At 25.0% G+C, this 21326-nt stretch overlaps 1 protein-coding gene across 2 annotated transcripts in view; it reads left to right on the forward strand.

Annotated features, from left to right (window-relative positions):
- The window catches only part of LOC128953917 (probable serine/threonine-protein kinase DDB_G0282963), a 42833-nt gene that overhangs the window by 2463 nt on the left and 19044 nt on the right, over nt 1-21326 (forward strand). The window contains exons 2-3 of one of the 2 annotated variants that reach the window (XM_054299455.1): nt 14257-15755; nt 15810-16829. In XM_054299455.1, the coding sequence (XP_054155430.1) occupies nt 14459-15755; nt 15810-16829 (2317 nt within the window). In that variant the 5' untranslated portion in view covers nt 14257-14458. Of the gene's footprint in view, nt 1-14256; nt 16830-21326 lie in introns of both variants that reach the window. The other variant, XM_054299454.1, reaches the window with a different exon arrangement.

Here is a 21326-nt window from a genome sequence, read left to right on the forward strand (position 1 = left end):
GACTCTCCGTAATGTTACATACCGGTGCCCTTGTCTCAGGTGTTGTTATTGTTATTGTCCTGTTATTGTACAGTATAACTGACTATTGGAATAGGCTATTATAATAGCCATAACACTGGGATTTTATTATATTTTTTTCAACAAAAAAAAGGAGCACACAATACAATGTGTATGAGTGCTAAACATGTTATGTAACTCTGGCTAATAATGCCAACAACTGCTGGATGTTTGACCCAAATATCTCTCTCTCTCTCTCTCTCTCTCCTCTAAGAGAGAGAGAGAGAGAGAGAGAGAGAGAGCTGATGGTATCTCCACATATGCTGACCGATAGATTAGTTAAGAAAATTGTGTTTTTTAAATAATTTTTTAAAATGTGTTTCTTTAGAAAAACTTTATATTTAGTATTTACTGTATTTCATTGGCAAAAAACTTAGCGCAAATTTTGTCGACTATAAAACATAACACTAATACACATATACCGCAAAAATACCGGATCTATCTGTTGGCTGATTATTGTACGCTATTTTAGTGGGTCTAATATTTGAAATAATAATAATAATAATATATTTTATATACATAAAAAACAAAACTCTTAACAACAACAATAACATGAAAAACAACAACAAAATAAACACTTGGATCCATAATTATAAAACAGCTTTAAATACTGTACCATAACTATTAAAAACATAACTCTATATAAATTATATATGTTTAAGTTTATTGTTATAAAAATAAATTTTATAGTAAATTTGATATGAACTAGATTTGTTTGTAAAACATATAATAATAATAGTAATATTTTTTGGGTAAATTATACTATCGTCGACACAGTTAAATAGCCATCAATTCATATTAAATTCAATCAATTGTTTGTTATCTTGATTAATAGGGAAAAGTGTATTATTGATTAAAAAATTTTGCATAAAATTAATAGTATCATATATGTGTTTTTATCAAAATGTATAACTATATAGATTGCTAGATATTAAAATAAATATTATATAACTATGATACTATAGTTGCTTATTGTAAGTTATTAATTTATTTTATTAAATAATCTTTTTATTTTTTAAATATATTTAGTATATACTGTATATAAAAGTGTGTTTATATTGTTATCTATGTTATTTATAAACATAAGTACTCTATACTATCTATTGATATTTATATATTAATTTATTATGATATTGAAAGCAACAAGTTTCTGCAAACTGAGAAATACATTATTTTTTAATTAATTATTTTTTTATGTTAATATATAATACTTTGTTGTTGTCATAATTTGTGTCGGGTGTGTGACTGTGTATATGTGTGACCAGAGATTAAGTCCATAATCATAGTTTATATAATAATATAACGTTAAAATTAAATTGATATGATATCCTCTGCGGCACTTTAGATGTCAGATGATATAAATAGTATATTATATCAAAATAGTATAAAAAATTAATAATAAACTATTATATGATAATAATAATTTTTTTGGTTATTATGAAATTACGAAATTATAAAAATTACAAAATATAACTTACAGATGATTAAAATTATAACATACTATAACACATTATTATTATTTATATAGTAATCTACATAAAAAAATTTGAGCTGTGAATGATATTTGTATTAATATATTTTTTATAAAACATACCAGTGAAAAAATTGAATAATATTTTTTTGTTACTTATTTATTTGCAATGGGTTTCCGGTATAATAAATTAAGATTTGCTTTGATTTTTTTGTTTGTATGTTTCACCAGTGAATACAATGAAATAAAATACAACAAAAAATAAATTGTTTTGTTTATGCATTTTTCATACTATGGTATGACTTATCATAACTTACTTAAATATATATATATATATATTAATATTAATATTAATTAAACTTGTAATATATTTATAGTAAGTAATAGTATGTATAGTAATATATTGTAATTTTAGTAATAAAAGTATAATAAAGTAACAAAACTTACGAGTTTTGCTGTCGCTGTTAGCCATAAAACACATGAATAATAATAATAAACTTTTTGATGTTTTGCATACAAAAAAAGTTTTTTAATTTTGATTGTAATGCTTTCTGTATTTGTAAATAAGTGTAAAGTTTTCTTAATTATTAAAAATATATATTAAATATATTTTTATGAGTCGACAAAAACTTGTTGTTATTATTATTATTGTTGTTGTTTAGCTTTTTTATATAAGCTATTGTGTAACAAAATATTTTGTGTATAACTTATTATTATTAATATTATTATTATTAACAAGTATAATATCGTAATATAATATAAAATACATTTTAAAAATAAATACCATTGCCAATGAATATTGATTTTTTCAAATTATATATTGAATTATTTATTTGTATAATAAGAAATATTTTTTATTCGCATATTATATATATTAGCAATGCATTGATAAACAGATACCGAAATCAAATTTAAAGGAATTTTAATTTATTTTATATTTATTATATTTATACTATGCATAGATAAATTTTTTTATTAAATAATAACTTATGTATTATCTATTAATATTTATACCTAATATTAAGGTTTATATTTGCATTTTTTGTGTATATTTCGTGCCATTGCTGTCTAATAAGTAATTTGATTTGCAGTAATATATTTTTTCACGACAAATATTAAGGGGATAAATACAAAACTATTTATTTATTTATTTGCCAAACAATTTATTTAAATAATTTATTCACAAAACTAATGCAATTTTAAAAACTAAATTATTAGCCAATTTTTGTCAATTATTTGCGAAACACAACAACAAAAATTGTTTACTTAATGATTCATGTATTTTCATAGACATACACATAATATAGACTAAATTTATTTTATTTGAATATATTATGTAATGTTTTATATTTGTGAATGTACTGTATATTCAGTTTCGTTATTAGCGAAAGAGATCTCTAAATGACATTAATCACAATGAGATTTGAGTCAATTGTGTCTTATCTTTGATAAAATTTAGTGAAAAAAAGAGGAAAACATAATAATTAAAATTTCATTACTAAAGGAAATGTTTTTTTTCTCTCGAAAAAAAACTTTAAAAAGGGAGTTATTATTACAGGAATAGTAACGCTAACAATAATAATACTCTAATACTGATAGTCGTCTTAAAATATGTTTTATGCAACAAATAAAATAGCAAACAAAAAAAAATACATTTAATTCAATAGAGAGAAAATAGCAGTCAAATTGATATCACAGGGTAGATGACATAAACATACAGTTGGATAATATATTAACGGATGAGACAATAGTAGTGTTTTATAACTTATATTATTATACTGTATTTATATAGACAGGTAAATGGTATTGAAGTTGAGGGGTAGTGTATATATGGGATCGCATGACTACTCAACGATTAAGTTTTTGGTTTTTTTTGCTGTCTTTATTCATTGACTCTCCCGATATATGCCTTATATGTATTTGCTGTGTGTGTGTGTGTGTGTGTGTGTGTGTGAGAGAGAGAGAGAGAGAGAGAGAGAGAGCTGACTGATTCAGTTGATGGCAACTCCAAGAGGCAAAACAATTTTCTCATGACTGCCAACAGCACAGGGGTCAAGAGCACCGACACTAGTGCTCGGAGTGAAAGAGATAAACTTCTCAATCTATTAGCTAAACCATAGCATTCCGTTTGTGGGATACCCTGAAAAAAATATATAGCGAACAACCTATCACTCAAATGTATTTTAACTCTATAAGCACTTTATATAATAATATTATTAAAGTTTTTAATGATTTATAAGTAAAATGATTTAATTGCATATAAAAAATTTGCCATTTGTTTGGTTATTATAACTTTCATTTGTATATTTAAAATGCAATCAATTTTAACAACTGATGACATTTTCATTTCATTTCATGTCTCATTAAATATCAAATAAATATATAGGAATCTCACGTTTGAATAGAAGATTTGATACTATTTATGGTATATTTTAGACATTTTATTAAAAAGTGATTTCACTATTTAAAAAATTGTTTTGGTTTTGTAGTCTTTGTAAAAGCATTCAATATTTCAATCAAAAACAATTACCTGTCATTAAAAAAGTTCAATACATTCAATAGTATAATATTCATATTAATAGCTATAACTAAATAAAAATAGTAATTACATTGGTTACATGAATTAATGCATGATAAATAATAACAAAAAAAATTGTTTTTTAAAGTTATATAATACAAAAAAATTGCTATTAACTGATATTTTTATGGCATTCAAAATAAAATTTTTATTTAATATTTTTTTATGTACTGTATAAATATAATAATAGATAGTATAAGTTATTTTAATATTATAGTAATTTTAACTCTCTCTCTCTCGCTCTCTCTCTCTCTCTCGCTCTCTCTCTCTCTTCTCTCTCTCTCTCTCTCTCTTGAATATATAAAAGAAAAACTGAAAAAATCATTTTMTCAACAATTTTTTGCGGCAAATCATCATTTTTTGTTGTGAAAACTTTATTATTATTAATATTATTATTATTATATAACACTGTTATCTAATATTCTTATATCTAAATATAGTTATAATGTTTGGTTATCATATCTATTACTCCATTAGCAGTGAGTTTAGGCAAAGAGAGATTAGGTGTTGGGATATAAATGGAAAGGGAGTGTTGTTGGAGAGTTGTGTTGAAAGGAAAAATAAAGGTATGAACTTATGGTTAGTACTATTCAATTGACCACACAAATGATCGTTTGGATAATATAAAAATGATTGCAAGAGAGGGGAGGAAAGGGATCAAATTGTTATTCAACAGTTCAAAAACCTCTTAATTGATATCACAAATGAATTGTGTGTTAATTGTTTGTGTGCAGAAAAACGATGACCAGATTTCTCAGCTATGGATATGCCTACTCAACTCAGGTGTGTACAGGTATACCTTATACATAGTATTTATAGCGGAATTGTAGCTCAAATAAAATGCTTTTTTTCTCTAATAATTTGATCCAAAAAAACAAACAGTTGTTGAGGACCTATTAAGACCGTGGAGAGTGTAGCTGTTTTTTGATGGTGAGAAAACCACATCGACAGCGCTCATGTAGTCCCCGGGTTAGTCTCAGGTGTTTGTTTCCTTGTGACGAACGAGACTTCAATATATAATTAACTTATTTGGTGCTCAGCTATGAATTGTTAGGGGCATACCTGAGCTACGGTTGATAGCATATCATATCACCTCATTATATATAAATATATAAGTACTGCGAAGATATAAATATATTTATATTATATCTATATATCTAAACAATTAATTTGTAACAAAATAAGTTTGACCTTTTCTTTCAAATCTTAACTTATTTTTTATTAAATAGAGATATGTTTTATATTAAGTTTTGATATATAAGATATATACCGGTATATACTGTATATAAATAACTCTAATATATACCAGAGAGTTAGGTTATGTATGTATGTATGTGTGTGTGTGTGTGTGACCCGGCGCTTACACACACCGTTACTCACGATTTCAGTGTTATTTGAAGTGCTGGTTGTGTTTTGTGTTGTTTTTTGTCTCTCCAGTTGTGTTAATCATTTCCGCGATTGCCGTCCAATTCAATGTGCAATTGAATAATATACGATATAATACTGTACTCAACAAAATAATAACAAAACAAAAATATGAGATGTACAGTAAGTTTTCCATACAGTTCTAAACAGTCTTTCCATCTAACTGTCCATCTATGATCTCTCTCTCTCTCTCTCTCTCTCTCTCTCTCTCTCTCTCTCTCTCTCTCTCTCTCTCTTAGCTCATCAGTAAAAAAATATATGTAATTACAATATCAAAGCCATGTGACAAATATGTATAACTTTTTTTTTAATTGTTTCTAACTATTTTTGATTTGGGTTTTTGGGAGTTTATCTTTTTCCTATATAAATACAATAGTATTACTAAATATTATATTTGTTTTAATTATTTTTTTTTTTTTTTTGAGAAAAAGAGTGTTTGTAAAGTAAAGGGTTTTCACCGAATAAATAAACAGATATAAAAAAAGTCACACAAAAACATGAAAGACATGAGATGTTGTGTGTGTTTTAGTTATATAATACATTATATATTGACTGAACCCTGGGTTTGTGTAGACTATTATTAAAATTTATATCCATTTGATGATTAAGAAACACAGATATATGCCGTGCGGACACATCATCGCAAAATAATATCATATAATTTGTGTGTATATCGTATTTTTTGTGGTACATTGAATTCACTATCAATTCAAATAGTATATATATAAATGTCAAAGAAAAATAAGAGTAAAATATTTTTTGTATATACAGTATATATATGTTTTATTTCACTTATTTTTAATTATATTTGATTGAAATGCAATTTACTTTTATTTTACTTCTCTCTCTCTCTCTCTTTCTCTCTCTCTCTCTCTCTCTCTTTCTTTCTTTCTTTCTTATTTATCTTCATCTCTCTTTTAATTATATGGTTTCTGAATCGAAATGTCGATTATTTGAGAAATAATTTCTCATATGAATTATTATTATTACTATATATATATATATATATATATATATATATATATATATATATATATATATATATATATTAGACTTATATATATATTATATTTGATCTGCTAATAAAATTATTTTTTTTTAAATTTTTATTATTTGTAATTAACAGAATCCTTATATTGCTATCATTATAATTAAGACAACAATTTTCTATATTAATTAAAATTTTGGGAATAGACTAAGTTTCTCTCTCTCTTTCTTTCTTTCTCTCATTATTAATCTTTATAGATATTGTGATAGATAAATGTTTTTAAGAAAAACCAAAAGTATTTAAACAGTAAAATCAATCAATTCTGATGACCAAATAATTTATCATATGATTACTTAAAAAACATTTACTATTTAATAATAAAGTACAACACAAATAGGTTTCTTTGCCAATGTATTGGTGGTAACTGGCGAATCCAGTCATCACTGGTTATAAAATATGATTAATTTCATATCTAATATTTGTTAGACTTATGTAAAACATACTGTTAATACAGTATATATTTATAGATATATATTGTATATACTGTATATGATTCACTTAATGGTGTGTCCCAACTGTCAGTTAAACCTTTATGCCTGTTGTTTGCACCGACGATTGATTGACAACACAGCACTCGAACCTCACTATTGACTGCCAAATACCGGCGCATAAACCACTTAATAGACTTCTCGTGTCAAATGAAATACAAACTCTCTCTCTCTCTCTCTCTCTCTCTCTCTCTCTCTCTCTCTCTCTCTCTCCCGAAGACAATAAATCTATTGGAGGGAAACCTTAAGAATAGAAGTTATTGTAAACTATTGATAATATACTGTATATATTATATACAGTACAGTATGTATTATATAATAAATTTTCAGATAGTTTACACAAGCGATTGGTAAAAAGCAATCATATTATAGAATCTATAATATAGATAATTGTTTGTTATTTGAAGTATTATTATTAAAGCAATGTAATACTTTTTGATAATCATTGCTACTAGATTATTTATATTTAAATGAGACAGGTAATTGTGTCTATGTTTATATGTACCAGTGTATGTATATTTGATAATATTTTATATTATATGTGTTATTCAACTTTTACCTCATATTATTGTCAATCAAATAATTTTGAGAGAGAGAGAGAGAATTTGTTATCTAAATAAGTTTTAAAACTAAACAATACTATAGTTAAATTGTAAAAAAGGAAAAATTATTATATTATAATAATTTTGTTGTTGTTTCTTATCATTTGAGTTTTACAAACAACAAAATCTATTAAAATGTTAACTAAAAATTTTTTTACTACTCTTAATAATAATATATACTTTAGTAGACTATACATTATATACTTATAGTAATGTAGTTATAACTTATAATAATAATACAATAGTAAAACAGTATATGATTTGTTTGTCTCACAAATTATCAGTAAATGATTATTGAAAACAATGGAGAAATGAAATGCCATTCCTCTCTCTCTCTCTCTCTCTCTCTCTCTCTCTCCGTCTCTTCTCTCGTGTTTTTTCAGCTGAAATAATGGGCCGAAAGAATAGTAATAATGATAAGGCTATTGAAAAATAAGAAAATGATTTTGATTTTTATGTTTGTTGTTGATGTTTATGATTATTATGATTGTTGTTGAAAACTATTGTGAATAGCCTGTCGACGACCGGAGTCACGTTTACCACACACTCACTCAAACACCACAATCCGATACCACTATCACTTGTGAACCATACTATGCCATCTCTCTCTCTCTTTCTTTCTTTCTCTCTCTCACACACATTGATAAAAAGTGTTGTTCACATTTTAATAGTCAAAAGTCGTTCACATTTTTATAACTATCAATGCTCTGTTATGTTGTTGTGTCCACAGTCCATAAAACACAGTCCGAAATGTCATATCTCTGTCAAAACCTATTGTCTGAACAGTAATTTTGTTTATATATCTGCCATACATTAGTCACACAACTGTTGTGTGATTTTGTTGTTGTTGTTGTTGAGAGACAATTGTTTAGTTGTCTGATTTTTTTTACTCCAACGTTAACTCTATTAAAATAGTGAATTATTATCAAAACTATTGTTATATTTGGCAGTGAATTACTAATGTCTTTCCACTCATTTCATACCCTATCAGCTATAGTTCCCATTGACTACCATTCCCTTCCCTTCTAGTATTCAATGCATGCCCTCTGAACTGTAAAGGGTTTAGTTTATGAATTTAGTAAAAACAGTTTTTTGTATTATTTTTTTAAATAAAAAATTTATTATTTTTATTATTATTATTGTTATATTTGGTCCACTTTTTCTATAGTACGTAAAACCCCATTCACTAATAGCTAAATTGTAATATACATAAAACATAACAAACATTTAAAAAATATAATTATATTATTTTAATTTCATAATCACAATATTGCATTGCTATTGTTATTCATATTTAATAATATTATATACTGTATAATATAGCATATAACACATATCTAACGTATAAATGTGAGATTAAAATTTTATTTTCATATAATTTTATTTATATAATAATAATAATAGTTTATAATAAATAAAATACCATTTGATATTCATTACCATTAAAAAACGCAAAAATCTTTTCATTATTGTTATGTTAATTAAGTTGATCACACAATATATTTATATGGGTATATACTGTACATTATAATATATATATATATATATATATTATTTTGCAATATTTTTTACGGTATTATATAATGCATATAAATTTATTTTATTACACAATTATAAATTATACAATCTCTTACTCTTACCATTACATGAAATAAATTAATTTAAATTTGTTGTAAATTATATACAATTTTATATTTAATACATATTCAATACGTTGTTATATTTTTAATTATAATTATTTATTCAATTGTCACAAATTTAAAGTTTTGTTTTGCATAATAGTAACTCACAATAAATAATATTTCATTTTAGTTCTTATGAAAATTATTATTATTATTATTATTATTATTATTATTATTATTATTATTATTATTATTATTATTATTATTATTATTATTATTATTATTATTATTATTATTATTATTATTATTATTATTATTATTATTATTATTATTATTATTATTATTACTGTATTACTGTATTACAATTATTTCACTTAACCTTTTAATTTGTCATTATTTATGCAATCTCTCTCTCTTTCTCTCTCTTTCTCTCTCTTTCTCTCTCTTTCTCTCTCTTTCTCTCTCTTTCTCTCTCTTTYTCTCTCTTTCTCTCTCTCTCTCAAACAATTTATATCATATAAAATTTATACTAAGTATAATAATAATAATAAAATTGAATTTAATATTCGTACAATGACAACACAAATCAATGCAATTATAAGAATAATTGCACAAAAATAATAATGAAATAAAATTATAAGAGATATGGAAAAAACAATAGCATTTAATAAATATTATATATATATAAAATTGTTGAGTATATTTATTTCTGGTCTCACATATTTTAATATAATGGCATTTCATTTTTGTGATTACGATTTTTTTAGATTACAATACAATTCAATTCAAATAATATTTTTCGTGTATTTTCTTATTTATTCATTCAATCTTTCGATTCATTTCATTCATTCACTTATATTTCACTCATTGAAAGGCTAAAGAACTTCGGCTTCAGACACGAGAGACACTAAATTGATAGAGAAATGAGAGAAAAGAGAGACATTGAGAGAGAGAGAGAGAGAGAGAGAGAGAGCTTATATTAATGTAAAAGACATGCATAAAAATGTGTACAATTCAGAGTAGCATAAAATTATTGCTCCTAAATGTTTAATTACGTGAATTAAAAATGAATTATATTATTATTTATGGCATTTAGTGATAGTAAGTGAATGGAATGGTTAGACAGACAGAGAGAGGAAAGACATGGAAAAGGCTATCTAAGCGAATGGCACGGCATGTGTTGTATATACTGAATGTATGGATAGACTTCATGTGATGAGAAAGTCCTTCAATTGGTTCGTTCACACGATTTTTGACTAACTTTTCCTTACAGTCATTATTTTAGTTTGTGATTCAATATATTTTAAAGTGAGTGAGTGAAAGAAAGAGAGGCACTGGTAGTCAAACAATATCTTATATTTTTGATATATGTATATCCAGTCATTTGGAGACATGACATCGGATGAAAGATTAAGACCCCAAACAACGCATACATACAGACAAACTTTAAATAATGTTTGCCCCCATTTGTCTCTCTCCGTTTCCTACCGTTCCCTACCTTTCCATGACATCTACTACATGGGCCCTTACATTGACTATACACATACACACAAACAGTGGTTAAACTCAAGTTAATTGCTCTCTAAGACAAACAGTATGTCATTAAAACTTATAATATAGTATTTTATATATATGGGAAAAAGCTATGGTTTTTAACTATAGATAAATGACATAATATTATTGTCTATTATTATTATGTATTTGTTGTTTTTATGCTTCAATAATATTGAAAATTTATTTATTAACTTTCGTGATAAACCAACTGAAATATACATTTATTAATATTTTTCAAACACTAGTATATAATTATATGGAAATAATTTTTATAAAAAAAACTTTTAATTTAAAGTCCATAAAATATTGGGTGGGAAACTTCTATTAATTATTATTAATAACCAATTGGTACATATATTTGTTACAAACTTATAGACATTTTAGTGACCAGAAATAGCATTAATTACATATACTATATATATATACTGTACATGCAATATATTTAATATGATTTTTATGTATTTGCAATATATAAATCTTATTCCCACATTTATTTCACAATTACTTTAACTTTAATAAATTTATTATTTTAATTTATACGACATATTATTGGTAATTATATTTTATGATTTTTTATTGATATATTAATATTGGATTTTTTATGTCTTATACTATGTCTTATACAATTTAGTATAGTGTATAAGTTTTATATCAATTTTAGAAATTAAATATAACTGCTATATATATCATATATATTTTTATATTAAAAATTAATGATATCGGGTTTCTATATAAAATTAATGCCAATTTTTCAACATAACAAGTGTATCAAAAATATAAATATATAACAAATAATAATAATAAAAATTTGTGTGCATTTAAGTTTGTTGGCCTGAATTGCCTCCCAAAAACCACTGGAAATAAATTTTTATATTTATTTTTTTTTCTTTATTATTCAACTATTTTTTTCAATATATTTATTAGATATTAGATAAGAAGAAATAATACAAACATAAATACACTATATTTATATATATTTAAAAGTGGGACTAATTTTTCATTTCTATAAATGTAATATTAAGATAAATTTATATTTATTTCTGTAATAATAAAAACTATTTTGAATGTCAATAAAGCCAATAGTACTCCCATATAAATATACCTTATATTTATTTTTTATTTATATAGATAAAAAAATATATAATATAAGAGATATAAATCGGAATTAAATTATTATAACTATTATTATAATAATCTGTTAAATCAAATAATGTTATATGAGATATTAAATATGACATCAATTTGCTTTATATTTAATTTTTTAAATATATGCTTTGAATATTTGATTTAAATCTCTTTATTGGTTTTTTTGTTGGTTGAAACCAAAAAAAGGGTTGAATGAATGTATGTTTTTAATGACCATTTTTTGCCCACTAATTGAGAGCTACATATTTTTTTCAATAAAATATGATACGTCAATTATATAGTTAATTTGTATATATTTTTATATATATTTTAATAATATAATATTTATATACTGTATATAAATAACTAGATTTATTGATAACTCAAATCTAAAGTATAACATATATTGAGTGGGAATAAAAATCTTAAGTAATTACCATAAATATATAGAAATATTATTTACATTTTTAAAAATTTTACAACAAGTGGTTTCGAAAATAAAAAAAATATATATATAATTATAATACAGTATCATATACACTATATAAGTAATTTATATTATTTTATTTGTAAATAACTATTTAAAAAAACATTACAACAAAATATAAGTTTCACTCTAGAAATCCATTTTCCATCTCTTATCTCACAATTTTTGTGACACTATTTCTTTTAGTGACAAATATTTTGTTTCACACATTCAGTAATTTATTTATACTAAATATTAGTCTTATATATTCTATATTTATATATCATATATATACTATATTTTAGTTATACCTATATATATATATATACATGTACATATATTGTTAGTATGACTAATATTATCAATCATCAAATGATATTGAATGTAAATATAAAAATTTGGTGGTAAATGTGCTGATATATACAAGTATAATATATATATATATATATTGCGAGACATTTACTAAATAATAAGGTCATTACAATTGATGATTAAATTTTCAGATATGATTTGTTCAAAAAAATATAGTAATTCCCATTTTTATAGATAAAATTTATTTCTTAGATACTGTAATATTAGTATTATTTCTTTTTTTTTTTGGTTTAAAATTTTTGTTTGAAATGCAAATTCATTTGTTTGGCTATAAAAGTCAATATACATTAAATCGATTGAATGATGTCTATATATTGTACAAACAAGGCTATTATTATTAATGAATAAACAGTTATATATAAGTTATATATGGTATATATTAGTTAACAAAATTGGCTATTGATAGGCAAAGAGTTAAACAAGCAATTTATATGTAAAAAATGCAATTTTAAAAAATTATGTTATCATCATTATATTCAATATTTGTTATTGTGTAGTATATTATTTTTAAAAATATTAATTTTTATTGTAGCACACAATGTGTTTGTGTATATTATTTTTTATTAATTTATTATCATATGCTGTGGTTATTGTTGGCACCAATTCCTCCTAAACTCTCTATAATATCAAATATACGTTTTATATAATACAAGTGCCGAGTCATGTAAGTCGTGTCCCAATCGGCACTACATTTGCTATCTAACTTTAGATATCTATGTATTAGTTATTAATATACTCGAAATTTCACTATAACTTACATCCACACAAATACATTATATTATAAATACAAATACTTTTATATTAAAAAAATATTCATGTATTTATTGTTATTTTCTTATTTGCTTTTGATATAATTGAGATATTATTATTATTAATATTATTGTTAAAACTATGTAGTTTGAATGAGTGCTATAAATTATACGAATATAATAACACCAACATATGCTATTATTAAAAATATATGGATATTTATAGGAGTAATAAAACAAAATTCAAATATTTTTTGATTGCTGAATATATCTGAATATGTATTATTTTATGAACACCAATAATAGTTTTTAGAAAAAAAACAAAAATTATATATATATATATATATATATATATATTACATATGTTTGTATGAATATATGTATAAATATTTATGAAATTTTTGTTATTACTTCCATATCTGAATCACGATATTTAAATGGCTATATATTGTTGGACTAACAGTAAATAAGTTATTATTTACCGATAACTATATTTATTTATATGAGGAAAAAGTAATTTCAGTTCAATTTCTCATTCAATTATTATTACTATTATTATAATAAACAAAACAACTAAAAAAACTTTATTTATAAATACAAATAGTTTTATAATTTTCTTTGGCATTCATAGCCCCTCTAAAAAATGATTACAAGAAACCAATTGATTAACCCCTTTCTCTCTCTTGATTTGCATAATAGAGTTCACACAACAATGACTTGAAGATTGAGAGACTGATCTTCACATTATATTAAGACATCACACGTTGATTATCATCGATATTATTGCAGCGATTAGATTGCGTGTGTGTTATCAACTTTGGTCTATCGATACTTATTATTGATTTGACATATTTTGTGTGTTAATGTGTTGGACATAACCGAAAAATATATATTGTGAATAATGGACGACCAGATCAAGATATACGACACGGTTCGGGCCGCCAACAACCAGTTCCTCTACTATAATGCGTGTCCGGCCAACACGTGCTATAATACGACTAACAGTGCAAAACTGAAAAAGTCAAATCACTGGACAAATATCTTTACGTGGAAGAAAAAGACCAAACAATGTCAGAATAGTATAATTAACTATCCGTTTGCATCACCTGCCGATTCTCCAGGCGTTCCCGTAATGGCCGCACACAGATATAGTGGTTCAATGTCGGCGGCCACTGGTATAGCGTATGCATACGCCCAGCCAACCAGTCCAATGCCCGGACCTGACTATATAACAGCAACCACAACGACCACCACAACGATTCACGCATCCATCCGAAGTCATTCTCCAGTTAAACGGCCGAACCATCAGCGAAACAGTCTGTTCTATACTCCGTGGGAGTCATTTCATGAACAGTCAGCTCAACATTTAGCCGGCGAGTGCACCTGCAATGGTGACTATAGCACCAGCAGCTCTGCCAAAGATAAGCAACGATCACTGAGAGGTTTGTCATCGAAATCTGTGCCAATGTTAGCGTCGCCGCCGAGCACTGTGTCCAATGCTGACCAGTTGTATGCGAGACGTATGTCGCGAATGGATTTGTATTCTCTGGACGAAGAGGTCGTCACAGATAAGCCGATTGACATCAAGAGTAAGTCAAGTGATTCGCTTTTGGACATCAAGAGGAAGAAGCCAACGACGACTGCGTTGAATGCCATAAAAAGCAGTCGAAGCAGTACTACACTGAACGGCAGTCCCTTTCATAAGCGAGGAAARTCCGAAACGGCCACTGCGTCGACAGTTAACGAACGGTTCCTTAAGTTTTTCAGAAAATCGTCGACAGATATATACAATTCGGTTGCGTCGAGAAAGTCGATACTCGAGTGCAATGTCAGTGCCTATGATCTCATCAAACAGAGTCTGAAATCAGAAGAACAGCTGTTTGAAGATGAAGAGGAGGTGGAGGAGGAAGACATCGACGATAGTCTTAGTGATAACGCCATCGAAAACGACACAATTGTGAGAAAAAGTGGTCACAAATTATCACAAAACAAGAAGTCATTCGATGGCCATAACGGCACCGGACTTAAGTCAAAGGGTGGATCATTAAGTGTTAATAGTGTCCGCATCGGTGGCTACGGTGTCAACTTTGTGCTGCCATCCGCTAAATTGAGGGCTAGTATCGACACAAAAACGTTCGCTACATTGGACTCGAGCACTGGTACTCCATCTAACAGTTCGTGGAGTGCCAGCTCTGGCGGTATGTCATCCGACGAAAGTATTGTTGTTCCCGAACCTGATTACGATTTTACAGACGAAGACGACTACGACGATACCTATAGTCGGTCGGCGCCCGAAATCAGCTCTTCTGATAATTTTAAACATTTGAAACTCTCATATTCTCCGCCTTTGCCACCAAAGAGATTGCATACGAGTCACCAAACAGAAGATACAACTAATAACTTATTGATGACACAGTCATCAAATGAGACAACTAATGTGTCAATTGCTGATAATAAGTTGAGTAATGGACCGCCAGCTCCTCCACCGTTACCACCACCACTTGAAGTACCAATAATTACAACTAAACCCGTAAGCCTCGCGACACCTAAAAACTTGTTAAAGCCTAGTTTAGCGGCTGTACCTGACATTAATAATTTCCACTGCGAGCTAAAAGACAAACTAAACTCTGGTGTCAAGTCTATACTGAAGAAGACTAACTATAATCTATCGAAAAGCGAGAGCGACATAACTAAACCCGAGTTAAGTGAGTCGTCGTCCTCCGCGCCGTCAACCGACGTCACGTGCGACTATCTCAGGACATTCAAAGAGTTTAAAGAGTCACGTCTAAGAAATATTCGCCACCGAAAACACGTGCATTTCAAGAGTCATTCGCACGACCGACTTATAATCGGTACGGAAACCATTCCCGAAGTAGAGGAATACGAAGATCCCATCTATGATGACGTACAGGTGCCCAGCAATAGTATCACTGCAATTGGTGCTACTGATGATGCCAGTGACACAAATACAGACAATAGTGATAACAATAACAACAATGTATCAGATTGTGGTCATCAATTCAATGAGAGTTCATCAGTATTGTCGACGACGACAACACCATCAACAGCGACAACGACAACAATAGAGAGCGATATTAATAATAAAAGGACAATAAAAAGTGTTACAATAGATAATAATTGTTTAGTAGATGACACTCAATTGGGAACGACCACCGATAACAGGACTGGTAGTAGTAGTAGCACTGGTAGCAAAACAAGAGGAATCGACCACAGAGAGCCACGAGTGGTAAACTTTAGCGAATTTGATCCAAGTAAGTGACCCATAAGTTAGCGACTTTAKTATTATTAATAATTCATTATTATTACTACAGTGACTATTGTTGTTGTTGTTATTAAAACTAATTTATCATTTGATTGTTTGATAAATTATATATATATGAGAGACACAGTTAAAACTTGTTGTTTGATTTGGCATACAATTATACTTTTTTTAAAATTAATAATATTATAGAAATAATTGTAATGATAATATCATAATAAGCTTTTAAATCATTTTTTTTAATATTTAATATACTATATGTTTTGTGTAACAAATACTTCCCATAAAATTAATTAACAATTCATTTATGAAGAAAATATTTCATTTTCAATCAAACTAATACTGTTTGATATATTAATGCTATTATCTAAATACCATTCAATTAAGTCCGGAAAAAATGTTTTATAGAAAAGTGATTTTTTTTCACTTTCAACAAAAGCTAATTTGAAGATTTTAAAAATATATTAATTGATAATAAATAATACATTTTATTAAAAATGCGAAAACAATTTGTTATTTTTCACTACTTTTTTTACTACTGTGCTATCAGTAGTACACAAATTAATTTACTGTCAATTCATATATGTTTTTTTATTTAAATATTTTTATTTTGTTTCCTAAATAGTAGTTTTATTCTTTCACTCATTTCGTATTACAATATACAGTACAATATTATAYATATATATATATATATCAAACAAATAGTATTTAAATCTCATTTTATAGAATAATTCAGTTGATTGAATAAAACTTAATTTGTGTCAAATTATAAGGTATTCATTATTACGATTATTGTGTGATTGAAGAGAGAAAGAGTTTTATATACTGTATATATCTATATGTATTTAAAGGCAATCTTTCTTTCTTTTTGTTATCAAAAATCGACTTTCATTTGTCTCTCATTTATTTTATTTTACTTTTTTTAAAAAATGAATTGAAAATTGATTTAATCCTTAAAAAGACTTATTGTCTGTAGAATAAGTGATAAATAATATTAAAGATTAAAATGCGTTTTTTAAAAATTTTATATACTATTTTATTATCAGATTTTTTTATAATGTAGAAGTATTTAGTAGTAGTAACTTATATATACATTGATAATTGAAAAAATATTGTTGAATACATTGTACGGATAAATAATGCCATGAATTGAATGAATTAAATCAGTTTCCCATCACTTATCCCAACAAAAATCTAGTGTTCATTTAATGACACATATATTTTGCGGCCAATACTAGTCATGCAATTACTGATTATAAAATTTTTAAATAGTTGTTATTATTATTTGAATGAATATTTAGTTTTTTGGTTTCATTTTTATTTTTATTTCAATCTCAGATTAAAATATTATTGATTATTACTGTATTATTATTTTACGTAAGCCTCTCTCTCTCTCTCTCTCTCTCTCTCTCTTTAATGTTGTAATTAACAGGAAAATATATTTTCAATATTAAAATAAACTTAAAAATACTTTTTTAATCTTTACTTTTAATTTATTATTATTATTTAACATATGGTTTTTAAATATATATCGTATATAAGCCTCGTATGTATTTAAAAAAAAAATTAGGTTACAATTGGTGGTGAATTCTCACGGATTTATTTAATAGAGAAAATTATTTATTTTTTATATATCATTAAAAAACAACAACAACAACATTGTATGATATTTACAGTTGAGATTAGCCTTAGTTTAAACAATGTTATTTTCAACCACATGTTAATTATATATTCATCAAAATATTTGAATATTTTTGTTGTTGATGTTAATAGTAATGTTTTTTTCAATTTTAAGATAACAAAATTAAATGTTTTTCAAAAGAAAATGTTTGCAAAAAAATAAATAAACTAAAAGTGAATTAAAATTTAAGCGCTAAATATTACAATATAACAGTTTATTTACAGTACTATTATACTATTATACAGTATAATAATAATAGGGATAAAAGTAAGTACCAGTGATATAAATATACAAATATAAGTTAATAGTTGATATTATTTTTTGTGATAATATAATAACAGTTAATTTTGTTACTGTTGTTATTTTTTTATAACAATTTTTTTCTAAAAATGTCTACTTTAATATATAATTTTAAACTATAAAAATATTTATTTAATATTGTTGACTATTTTTTTTGCTACTAAATTTTGCTTAACTACTTTTTCCCCAATTGACAAGTCATGTTATTTTAATAATGACATAATATTACTATAAAAATTTAGTTTTATTATTATATACAGTATTTTTTGTTTTCGTTTTTTATCACTAGATGTTTTGATATAATATATCAAATAAACACTTACTTAAAATATATTATTATTGTTATTATTATTTTAAATATAGATATAAATAGGTAGGGAAAATAGACTGTTTTTAATATGAAATTAATTTATTTAAAATTGTTATTAATATGAATTTAGCGTACATTGAGTGCCATTAATCCACTTATTTTTATATAAAATTCGTGACAATAGTTATAATTGTCATTATAACAAAACATAGCAAACAAACAAAATAAATTAAAACAATTGTTGAAAACTTAATTTTTCATATATTTTTTATTATACAAAAACTTGAGATAAATGTTGTATTGATTTATATGCTATGTAGACATTGAATAATAAAAAATGTAAGATTTATATGTTGTATATATAGTAGTAGAAATTAAAATAAAAGTTAATAATTTAATTAAAACAATAGTTTTAACTTTATAAAAAATATATTTTTTAATTTCTTTAGCATTTAGTGAAAAACCTTGAGGTATATAAGTTTGTAGAAAATGTTTCAATAATATAATTAACAAAAAAAATATTTKTTAATTTAATAAAATTATTTAACACTATGTTTAAAAAATTAAATAAAAAATAAAAATATATAATTATAATTATTTCTAGACAGTCGCTATAATATTGTGTAATAAATTTCATTGCAAATAACTAGCAATTATCACATAGTTTTTTTTGCATAGCTTATAATTATTATTAAATTGTTTTTTGTTTGTTTTACTTCACAAATGAGTTTTTATATAATAATATTATAATTTAAATAATATAGTATTTGCAAAATWTTTATGTTTTATTCACATTTCTCTATCACTATCCAACTATTGCACAGATATTTAAATATTTTATATGATAAACAATATCTCATTTTGATAACTGATAATAATATAAGTTTTATTATTATTTTATATTATTTATGCAAATTATTATAAAATTAAACTTTTTGTTATTTAATTACTGCTTTAATTACATAAATCTTGTGTGCCATTGAAAACCCGTTAAAATTTTGAATACCCTTTTTCATAAATAATTTATAATCATAATTAATATTTTCAATAAAATGTTTTAACAATTTTTTTTTAAATAAATGATTATAAATAAAAAATAATAAATTATAAATATATAGTAAAAAATTTCCATAAATCCGTTATCGCTTCATAATTCATCAAAAGATTTTCAATAGTAATAAAAATGAAATACAAAAATACAATATTATTATTATTTGTTTTTTTTGTAATTCAATTTAATTACCCAATKCTTTATCACACAATTAATTGGACGACCATAAAAATATGTGTGCCATAAAAATTAAATAAGATTTTTGTTTAGTTTTTTAAACATAAAAATAATATCGTTTTTCTATTATTTTAATTATACAAAAATATTTTTGCTTATTATTATTATTACGGTATCATAAGATAACAAATAGAAAAAATAAATTTATAATTCATTTAACTTTTTTTTTAAATTTGTATTATACAAATAAAATGACAATAAATATAAAATAATAATTTTAACTGTAGTATAGTTTGTTTAGTGAGTTGAGAGAGATAGAGACTAATGATTTAAAGCAATTATAAATGATTGCCAAAAATAAGAAATATTTTTTAATAAATTTATGTGATTTAATCACTTACTTGTTGGCCAAACTTAGTTAACCGCAATAACTAGCGATATATTGGACACGTGTTTCGGAAAGAGATACTACTTTCCTTCATCAGCACTGGCGGTCAACTGAGATATATCTCAGAGCCGTGTGTTTACCATTAGTGAGGTTAGGGTGCGAGGGGTTCGAGATATGCAGTTATTGTGTATTTATTTAAGTAATTCAATATAATGTGAATGTTTATAGATTTGTGAAATTTTTAAATATAATTTTAATGAGAAAATTATTATTGTATATACAATGCCAACAGAAACAGCCCAATATAGGGCTGTTATCTGAAAGGCATTACATAATTATTCAATGAATATAAATATTATTTAATTAAAGATAAATATGAATTAGGTATACATGTTTTGGAGTTTTGTTTATCATTCATTAGGTTTTGTTTTTTAGATTTTAAAGTTTCAATTCTCCAACTTTCTAAAAATAGTCTAGCATTATAATTATTTTCAATATATGATATCTTAATATCATCAAAATTAATATTATGTTTGTATTTTATTGCATGAAAAGCAATGTTACTTTTATTTATATAACTAT

The sequence above is a fragment of the Oppia nitens genome, unplaced genomic scaffold, assembly GCF_028296485.1.
Source record: "Oppia nitens isolate AA-2021 unplaced genomic scaffold, nextdenovo-longstitch-racon4-pilon3 scaffold24_pilon_pilon_pilon, whole genome shotgun sequence".
Classification (NCBI taxonomy): domain Eukaryota; kingdom Metazoa; phylum Arthropoda; class Arachnida; order Sarcoptiformes; family Oppiidae; genus Oppia; species Oppia nitens.